Source organism: Fukomys damarensis, unplaced genomic scaffold (genome assembly GCF_012274545.1).
Source record: "Fukomys damarensis isolate Sample0158 unplaced genomic scaffold, DMR_v1.0_HiC HiC_scaffold_23, whole genome shotgun sequence".
Classification (NCBI taxonomy): Eukaryota; Metazoa; Chordata; class Mammalia; order Rodentia; family Bathyergidae; genus Fukomys; species Fukomys damarensis.
The window spans coordinates 45,341,652-45,350,950 of NW_022900935.1; the positions used below are offsets into that span (position 1 = coordinate 45,341,652).

The window sequence follows — 9,299 nt, forward strand, 5'->3', positions numbered from 1 at the left end:
TTTGAGGCAGGGTCTTGCTATGTAGTCCATGCTGGCCTTGAACTCATGGTGATTCTCGTGCCTGAGCCTCCTGAGTACTGGGATTACAGATATGCATCATCACACCTGCCATGTTTTTTTGTTTTGTTTTTTTTTTTCTTTTAGCTGCAAAATAGCATTTTCACTTTTCCTCCAGATCTTTCCTTGTTTGACTGCAAGGAGCACTATAGGTGTGTCCTCATTTATGAGGGCTCAAGAGATAAGTGTGATCTGCCCCAAAACCATGGTTCTGCCTTCACCTGCAAATCTGCAGTGTGTGTCCAGGAGGGTCTGGGTCAGGTGAGGTCAGTGTTAGCTGGTGGCCCAGCTGTCGTACGGTCTCCTCCTGGCTGGTGCCGGCTGCCTATGGGCACCATGACTTCAGAGAGCAGGGTCTGTGGGGACTGGGGAGGCAAGGCTGCTGGCCCATGACAAAGGCCCAGAGACGTCTGGGGTTTTTCCCACTGGCTTGGTGTGCCCTGGAAACCACCACAGGCAGAGGGGAGAAGCTGTGAGTTGCACTGTTGAGGAGGCACAGGTGTCTGAGCAGAGCATGTCTCTTGTTTTGCTGACTGTGTTTCATCTGGAATCTGCCTTGTGAACTCCTGCCATGAAAGAGATGCTACAAGGCCTTTCCTGTGATTGGTGGTCACCTCAGAAGTTAGGTAACAGGGCTAGCCTTGTTTCTGAGTGTTTCTGTAGAGACTGTCTCAGGACCTGTGCCCCAGGGAGGGACTGTGTCAGTCTGGGAACAGCTATAGGCATTCCAGGATCGCATTCCTTCACGTCTCGCCTGTGTTCAGGCCAGTACCCAAAAAAGATCAAAGGTCTGTCTCTCATTTGCTCTGTCATTTTAATCTTCTTGTACAAGTTGCCATCTGTAGGAACTGTTTGCTTTGAGGATCCATTTTCACAGTCTAAGTGATTGTGGCCAAAATTCGTGTCCTATTTTTTCTGGTCTGGCAGACATAGGTCACACTGGGTTCTGTAGACCTGGGATAGCATTAAGCCTCAGTTTCTTCATCCCTGCGGTGGGGCCCACCGACTGGTGATGCAGATGGCCGTGCCACCACCCACCATATGTGGGCCAGGCCAGCAGTGTGCTGTCAGGCCTGGCAGTTTTGAGCTGAAAGAAGAGCTGGCCAGCTGAGATACCAGAAAGTAGATTCTTTTCTTTCATTCTTCTGGGATTGATTGATTGGTGCTGGGATTGAACACAGGGCCTTTGCGATGAGCTACATTTCCAGACTCCTTTTTTTGAGATATGATCTTGGTAAGTTGCCCATGCTGGCCTTGAACTTGCAATCCTTCTGCCTCTACCTCCTGAGGATTATAGGTATGCAGGATTATAGATGTGTGCCACCACACCTAGCTTGGGACTTCTTTCCCCGAGAGTTGGCTAAAGAGGCCCATATTCTGATGGATCTTTTCCAAATAAAAGAGAGGTCTGCAGTCCTCCTAGGCCTTGTCCATCCTCTCCTGCCCATGGTCTTCTAGTCCTCCTTGAAGCTCCTCCAGGGCCATTTTTCAAAAGGTGTGGAGTCCAGGCTAGAGCTTATTCTGCCCCGCACACTGCCAGTGTCTGCTCTTATAGGACTGTGGAGCAGAGTGGTGGCATCTGCACCAGTTCCACCTATGTTCACTCCTAGGCTTGAAGCCTTCCAGCTATGCTCCCTTTGCCTTGGGCTCTTGGCAAGAGGGTGGACCCATTTACCCCAGACCTCTCTCATTCTGTCTGGCTTCCTTTCTGGCCTTCCCATTTCAGGGTCTCAATAGTGTTCTTTGTTTTGGTTATGCCCAATGTGTTATAAATTCACATGTTGGGAGGGGCCAGGATGTAGCTCAGTGGCATAACACCTGCCTGGCAAATGCTGTTAGATCCCCAGTACCAAAAACAAACAAACAAACAAAAAAAATCACATGTTGGGTAATTGTAGTTCCTAGTTTTAATTAATTAGTTTTTGTTTTATTGAGACAGGGTCTACTGTGTAACTCAGCCTGGCCTCAAACTTGAATCTCCTCCTGCCTCAGTCTGATTGCTGAGATTATAGGCATATACCCCCATGCCTAGCTCCTTTTTAAAAAAGTATTTGTTTGTTGTCTGTCCCAGATCAAACCTGATGAGGATATATGTGTGTGTGTGTGTGTACACACATATATATATGTGTGTGTATATACATACATATATATATATATATATATATATGGGGTTTTTTTTGTTTGTTTGTTTTTTGTTTTTTTCCAGTAGTGGGAATTGAACCTAGGGCTTCATGTGTCTGGTAGGCAAGTGCTGTACCACTGAGCTATAGCCATAGCCCATACTGAGTTTTAGAATTTTCACTTTTTTGTAGTTTTTTGGGTTTTACCCACATTCCTAATCCTGCATTTACCAGGTTTGGATATCCAGACCTGGAGACTCTATTTGCAGAGCTTTTGACACTTTGTCATCTCTTGTGCTTTTTCCATGTTGGTCCATCTTTGGTTACTTTTGGTTAAGACTTGGGTGTCATGGGAGAAAAACAGGAACTGATGAAATGCTCATATGGTTGTCTGCTTCTTGCCATGCCCACCCTCTCCTCTGCAGGTGGATGATGAGCTGGAAATCAAGGCCTACTATGCAGGCCATGTGCTGGGAGCTGCCATGTTCCAGATTAAAGTGGGCTCAGAATCTGTGGTCTACACGGTCAGTGGCAGGCTGGGTGGGGCTGCCAGGCATGGGAGTATGTCTTCCTTATTGCCACCTTCTTTGCCAGGGTGATTATAACATGACTCCAGACCGGCATTTGGGGTAAGTAGGCCTGTATGTCTCACCCCAAGGCTCCCTAGAACTCGGAGACCTGTGATGGGGTGGTAGTGCTGCACACTGGGGTGGTCAGCATGTTGGTGGCTCCCGTGGGTCCCATGTGTTGTGTGCAGTCCCTTCCTGTGGAGCCCAGAGGCAGGAAGCTACAGGTTCAGGCTGAATTCATGCAGAAGGGGCCAGGAAGATGGCTGGGGTTGGGCCTGCTCTCTGGCTTCCAGCCTGGCAGCTGTGAATGTGGGAACAGGCCACCATGGTTCTGCACCTGATTCTTGCAGAGCTGCTTGGATTGATAAGTGCCGCCCCAACCTGCTTATCACGGAGTCCACCTATGCCACAACCATCCGTGACTCCAAGCGCTGCCGGGAACGAGACTTCTTGAAGAAAGTCCACGAGACTGTGGAGCGTGGCGGGAAGGTAGTGGCTCTGGATGGCCAGTGTCCCCCACATGGGGTTTGAAGCAGAACTGTAGGCAGTGAGGGCTGGGGCCTAGGCAAGACTTCCATCTCAGGATGCCCTTCAGTGGATACTGGCTGCCTCCAGCCATTGGTTTCACCATCAGTTGTGATTCTCATGCTACTTGGCAGTGGTGTGGGCACAGAATGCTGCCCGCTGGGCTCTCCTAAGCCTACCTTGTCCCCCTCAGGTGCTGATCCCTGTGTTTGCGCTGGGCCGTGCACAGGAGCTCTGCATCCTGCTGGAGACCTTCTGGTAGGCACAACTGGGGTGGCTGTTTAGAGAGCCCTGCCCCTTGTGGGCAGTGCAGGATAAATGGAAACTGGCTACTCACACGGCTGAGCAGGGTATGGGCTACAGAAGAGTTGAGGCAGCACTGGCCAGTCCTGGCATCTCAGTCTCACTGTCATGAAGAGGCTGCCTATGGGCCCGGAGGCAGTGTCATGCCAGCACTGTCAGCTATTGTCAGGGTCACTGTTCCAACCCCAAGCCTCCCCAGAAGAGCCCCAGGATGCTGTTTGCTGTGTTTTGTAGGGCACAGGCAGAGGGTGCTGGTGGCATGGTTGAGACATCAGGGGCTCAACCCTCGTGGGACTCAGCCTAGACCACCCACTGCTGTGCATTGGGGTTATGCAACCCAAGTCAACTTGGCAGCTCCCCCCACTGTGACCCTACACTGACCTGGCTGATGGGCCCTCAGGGAGCGCATGAACCTAAAGGTGCCCATCTACTTCTCCACGGGGCTGACAGAGAAGGCCAACCACTACTACAAGCTCTTCATCACCTGGACCAACCAGAAGATCCGGAAGACCTTTGTCCAGAGGAACATGTTTGAGTTCAAGCACATCAAGGCCTTTGACCGGGCATTTGCTGACAACCCAGGTCCCATGGTAAGGCAGGGCAGGGTGGCTTCTGCACATGTGGCACGAGTTTTGTGCCCTGACCACTGTCTGTTCTGCAGGTTGTATTTGCCACACCAGGGATGCTGCATGCTGGCCAATCCCTGCAGATCTTCCGGAAGTGGGCAGGAAACGAGAAGAACATGGTGAGGGCTCTGGGCTTGGGGCCACTCCCAGGGGGCCTGTGAGGTGGGCATGAGAGCTTCCCACAGGTACAGGGCAGAGGGATGGTCCTTAATGTACCCTGTCCCTCCACTGCTCACAGGCTTGGCCCCATATTGGCCTGGGGGATGTTGCTGCTAGTCGGGGTGCTGGTGTCTAATCTGGACAGCAGACTGACTCAGCCCACCTCTCTGGCAGGAAGGCCTTCTGTCTCCTAAGCAGATACACCATGGTGGGCTCTCAGCCTGGCCCCAGGGTCTACAGCAGGGCTCAGGAGGGAAGCAGTTGCTGGGGTGATATGGCATCCCAGGAAGCCTCTGATGTGTCAAGGCTGAGCCTGACCCTATTCCATAGGTCATCATGCCTGGCTACTGTGTGCAGGGCACTGTGGGCCACAAGATCCTCAGTGGGCAGCGTAAGCTGGAAATGGAGGGACGACAGGTGGTGAGTCCACACCTTCGTCCCAGGTTGTATGGGTGGCCAGCCCCTGCTGATGGTAACTGTGCCCCTTCATCCCTACCCCATAGCTGGAGGTTAAGATGCAGGTGGAGTATATGTCATTCAGTGCCCATGCCGACGCCAAGGGTATCATGCAGCTGGTAGGGCAGGCAGAGCCAGAGAGTGTGCTGCTGGTGCATGGTGAGGCCAAGAAGATGGAGTTCCTGCGGCAGAAGATCGAGCAGGAATTCCGTAGGTGTCTGGGGGGCCAAGAAGGGAGCATGGCAGGGTCTGCTTGGGCTGTATGCAAGGCTGGCCAGCCTGGACTGAGGCTCTCTGTGTCCCTAGGGGTCAGCTGCTACATGCCAGCCAACGGAGAGACAGTGACACTGCCCACAAATCCCAGCATCCCTGTGGGCATCTCCCTAGGGCTGCTGAAACGGGAGATGGCACAGGGTACAAAGGGCAGGTGGGGGTGCTGGGCAGATGGGTGGCTGCTGAGTAGGGGCTGTGTCAAGGCTGCTTACTGCCCTCCCCCACAGGGCTGCTCCCTGAGGCCAAAAAGCCACGGCTCTTGCACGGCACCCTGATCATGAAGGACAGTGTGAGTGTGTGAACTGTGGGGGTGGTGGGTGGCACCCCCACTCTCCCTGACTTGCCCTCTGCTGCAGAACTTCCGGCTGGTGTCCTCTGAACAAGCCCTGAAGGAGCTGGGCCTTGCCGAGCACCAACTGCGCTTCACCTGCCGCGTGCATCTGCAGGACACACGCAAGGAGCAGGAAATGGCCTTGCGTGTCTACAGCCACCTCAAGAGGTGTGTACCCTGCCCTGTCCCCACCCTGGGGTGAGGCATGGTCTCCCTAGGAGTCCACCCAGCATCCTCCAGGACCCCCAGGGCAAGGCAGGGTCTCACAGCAGGCCTCTCTCACAGCACCCTGAAGGATCACTGTGTGCAGCACCTCCCTGATGGCTCAGTGACTGTGGAGTCCATCCTTATCCAGGCTGCTGCCCACTCTGAGGACCCAGGTGCCAAGGTGCTGCTGGTCTCCTGGACCTACCAGGTATGGGTCCTGGGGATCACTGGTGTGCACTGTCAGGATGGGGCCTCACATGCTGGGTGAGACAACTGTGCTCTCTCCTTCCCTGCAGGATGAGGAGCTGGGGAGCTTCCTTACCGCACTGCTCAAGAAGGGTCTCCCCCAGACCCCTAGTTGACATGCCACCACCCATGTCTGTGCCTCTGCCTTGCAACCATGTCTAGCACAACCTGGGCCCTGACCTCAGGACTGTGGTGTCTGTGTGAACCAACTCTGTAGCTGGGCCAGACTTTGTTCAGAGATGAGGACAACCCAGTGACAAGCTAGCCTGAGGACACCTTTGTGGCAAAGTAATAAACAGGCCTCTGGGGCCACTTTGTCTTTATTCTTACTCCCAGTCCCTGTAGGAAAAGGGGAGTTGCTCCCAGAGCAGCAGGACCAGAGGCCACCAAGGTGTCACACTTGTCTCGTGTACTCTACTGAGCCAGCCCCCTTGGGCAGAGAAGGGTGTCCCAGGTGGTGGGACCAAAGGGAAGCAGGGGGTCAGGCAGGTCAGATGCAGCTCCAGGTGGCCAAGTGCAGTGAATATAGTGAGGTCTAGCAGCTGGGCTGGCACGTCCAGTCACTGGCAGTTTCCACACTGTGGACGCTGTATGGTGTAGGAGGCAGGACCTGTGGACCAACTCTACATCAGCCTGGATGTACATCAGTGGTCAACCCAGAGCCCACCCTGACCTCTGTGATCTTGTTCTGGGGAACATGGGAACAGAGGCAGCTCACTCCAGGACATTCCTTGCCCATCCCACTGGGTGCCTGGATTCTCATCTGCCAGGACAACGGGAGGGCTTTGACTGCCACCAAGAACTCCCACCCGCAGCGAGAATCCAGCCTTGGGGAGAGGAATAGGTGGGGTGCACAGCGTGAACTCCTTACCAGTCACCTCTTACCAGAGTGCCCATGCCCAAGGCCTCCATAGATCACTGACTTCAGGAACAAGCCCCGAGCTGGGGCAATACGAGCCTGGTGCTTGCCCAGAGGGTCTCTGCTTTCCAGAATCTCCTTCACCTGGGCTGGCTTCAAAGCCCCGAGCCCCACAGCAACCAGCACAGCTGTCATCCTCCGAACCTGTAACCATGGCAAGGCTGCCATAGGGGCCTGCTTATGACCACCCCCAAGAAGGTCCAGGACAGCCCACCTGTCGGTACAGGAAAGACTGGCTCTCAAACTCCAGGGTCCAGAATTGTAGCCTCCTAGGGACACAGACACTTGTGACATCTAGGCATTGGCCAGCCCCAGCCATCCTAACTGCCATGCGGCCTCCAGACAAAGAAGGCTAAGCCTCATTCACAGGCCCTCATGACCAGACACCTGAACCCAAGAGTGGCCATTGGGAGGGGATCCAAAGCAGACAATGACTACAGCCCTTGAGGTAAATAGCAGGAAGCTCTAGGCTTGCCATGTGAAGATGCCAGAAAGCTGGGTGCTGAGGGAGGGGGTGCAGTCAGCCTGACCACTCAGCAGTCTCTCTTCCCTTGGGGTTGGCCCCAACTGGGGAGGCTCTGGGTCAGCAGCTGCCACTTGGCAGGAAGCCCACTGGGCAATGCTGGGGCAGTGGAACTCATCTTCAGCCAGGCTGGGCCGGAACCACTAGTGGCAATGAAACCTTTTCACTAGCTGCCAAACCCATCCACCAGGCAGAGCTCTGGGCAGGGCAGGGGTCCTTGGAGAAAGGCAGCATTCTGTCCTCTATTCCCTAGCCTGGCAGGGACCCAGCCTGGGAGAAGGGCACAACTACAAGCTCGGGTGTCTAGCTCACACCCTCCAGCTGGCCAGGCTCCATGGATGCCCAGCACACCCAGTCCACACCTGCCTTTGTGGCCACTAGACCAACATGGATGCCCTGGGGCAGGACCACAGGACAAGGCCATCCTTCCTTACCTGCTCTCCTGGAAGAGGACAAAGGGGCTGGCTACGCCAGGGGACACTGAGATGTGGTGCAGTGTGCGAATGGAGCTTGGGGTTGGGCTGCCAGCTGACTGGAAGGCGCTGAAGTCGTGTGTCCCAAGGAGGTGCTGGGCAGCCTCCTGCATGGCAGCCACATCCAGGTTGCTGGAGAGAGCCAGGAGGCTATCAGGAGAAGGTCCAGCTAGGCAGGCCTATGTGCCTGTCCCTTCCTGTCTCTCACTCCCACACTCACCCTGCCCGTAGAGCCCAGCACAGGTTCCGTTCAAACACTGGCAGCTGGTGAGGCCCGTTGCAGCCTGTCACCAGGCGGTACAGGTATATCCTGGAGGTGGCTGCATAGCGAGCGTGGAAATCGCTGGGCACTCGGAAGGCTTGCAGGACCCTGTGGCCACAGGTCGGGTTCAGGGGGGAATGAGGTGTCATTTTGGTACCTGGAGCTCTCATCTCCAAGTTCCACAGAGACAAACTTTCTGGCTCTCCAGTCTACCGCTGCTGTGGACAGGGCCAAGAGAGAAAAGAGCCCCGGGCTGTGCTCAGGTCGCCCAGCTCACCTGATGGCTGGGTGCCTCAGGTGGGTGTTGAGAACTCTGGCCAAGGTCTCGGGGGAGAAGGGCGGCTTGTCCAGGCGACGCTGAACGTCGAGGTGTGCCGCGTTGCTCAGCGCATGAACCCCTGCATCCGTGCGACTGGAGAGGATGAACCTGACCGGCTCCACCGAGTTCAGCCGCTCTGCGGCCTCCTGCAAGAGTCAGGTGGAAGGGTGGAGATGGGAGGAAGCGCCCCACCCCCCCTGCGCGAGCGTTCCTTCCCGCAGGATTCCTCACCTCCAGGTAGTTCTGCACCCCGACGGCCCGCTGGGCGCCCTTGACGGCTGCGACCCCGCTGCAGGCAGAGGCGGGTGGAGTCACTGGGCAGCGTCCACAGAGGCCCTCGCCTCCACCCCCAGGCCAGACAAAGCGTTTCCTGTCCCCGACCGAGAGGCACCCCGCCCGGACATCCCGCCCGCCACACTGGCTCCCCGGCTGGGTCGCGTCCCTCCCGCGACCCCAAGAGGCGGGACGGGTGGGAAGGGGCGTGGCTGGGAAACATACTTGAAGTCTGTGCCCACATACTGGAAGTACACGAGGTAGCGCGCCCGACCCATAGCAAGAGGCTGGCGGCGATCACACGTGGCCCCGCTCGGCCAGGCCACGCCCCCTGCGCCTGCGCGCACCGGCCGCTGGGGGCGGAGCGGAGAGGAGGGGCCAGTCTTAGGGAGCGGGTTCAAAGTATGTCGCCTGCTGGTCAGCGAAAGGGTCCCCGACTCCGACGCGGGGCCCGGGGACTGGAGCTAACCACCAGGCGGGACCCGCACCACACTCACGCATGCCCTGCCTCCTTCTTCCACTCGTTCCCTCTCTCACCTCCCCAAGCCCCGTCGCCTGCGCCGTCCTCCCGGGGTGTGGCCTTCCGCAGCGTCCTGCCCAAATCCTTCCATATGTGGCTTTTGCAAACGCCCAGAGTTGCGCAACTCTTGGGATGGCT

At 56.1% G+C, this 9,299-nt stretch overlaps 2 protein-coding genes across 3 annotated transcripts in view; one reads left to right on the plus strand and one right to left on the minus strand.

Annotated features, from left to right (window-relative positions):
- The window catches only part of Ints11 (integrator complex subunit 11), a 13,179-nt gene extending 6,951 nt beyond the window's left edge, over positions 1–6,228 (plus strand). The window contains exons 5-17 of one of the 2 annotated variants that reach the window (XM_010627695.3): positions 2,603–2,701; positions 2,772–2,806; positions 3,097–3,235; positions 3,465–3,529; positions 3,975–4,164; positions 4,236–4,319; positions 4,690–4,779; positions 4,863–5,025; positions 5,122–5,229; positions 5,316–5,377; positions 5,445–5,587; positions 5,705–5,834; positions 5,923–6,226. In XM_010627695.3, the coding sequence (XP_010625997.1) occupies positions 2,603–2,701; positions 2,772–2,806; positions 3,097–3,235; positions 3,465–3,529; positions 3,975–4,164; positions 4,236–4,319; positions 4,690–4,779; positions 4,863–5,025; positions 5,122–5,229; positions 5,316–5,377; positions 5,445–5,587; positions 5,705–5,834; positions 5,923–5,988 (1,374 nt within the window). In that variant the 3' untranslated portion in view covers positions 5,989–6,226. Of the gene's footprint in view, positions 1–2,602; positions 2,702–2,771; positions 2,807–3,096; positions 3,236–3,464; positions 3,530–3,974; positions 4,165–4,235; positions 4,320–4,689; positions 4,780–4,862; positions 5,026–5,121; positions 5,230–5,315; positions 5,378–5,444; positions 5,588–5,704; positions 5,835–5,922 lie in introns of both variants that reach the window. The other variant, XM_010627696.3, reaches the window with a different exon arrangement.
- A 113-nt stretch (positions 6,229–6,341) lies between these two features.
- On the minus strand, positions 6,342–9,293 carry Pusl1 (pseudouridine synthase like 1). Its single transcript, XM_010627697.3, has 9 exons — positions 9,179–9,293; positions 8,867–8,994; positions 8,600–8,657; positions 8,327–8,514; positions 8,008–8,157; positions 7,749–7,919; positions 7,006–7,060; positions 6,758–6,935; positions 6,342–6,482 (listed from the first exon to the last, which is right to left on the minus strand). Exons 2-9 carry the CDS (start codon positions 8,917–8,919, stop codon positions 6,433–6,435), a joined length of 903 nt encoding a protein of 300 aa, XP_010625999.1. The 5' UTR covers positions 8,920–8,994; positions 9,179–9,293; the 3' UTR covers positions 6,342–6,432.
- Between the last annotated feature and the right edge of the window lie 6 nt (positions 9,294–9,299).

Coding starts and splice junctions, on each gene's coding strand:
- Pusl1 (XM_010627697.3), bottom strand. CDS start 8,919: ATGGGTCGGGCGCGCTACCTCGTGTACTTCCAGTATGTGGGCACAGAC. Junction 8,158..8,326: donor CTGAGGCACCCAGCCATCAG/GTGAGCTGGGCG, acceptor CTGTGGCCACAG/GGTCCTGCAAGCCTTCCGAG. Junction 6,483..6,757: donor CCTTGGGCATGGGCACTCTG/GTAAGAGGTGAC, acceptor GTTGGTCCACAG/GTCCTGCCTCCTACACCATA.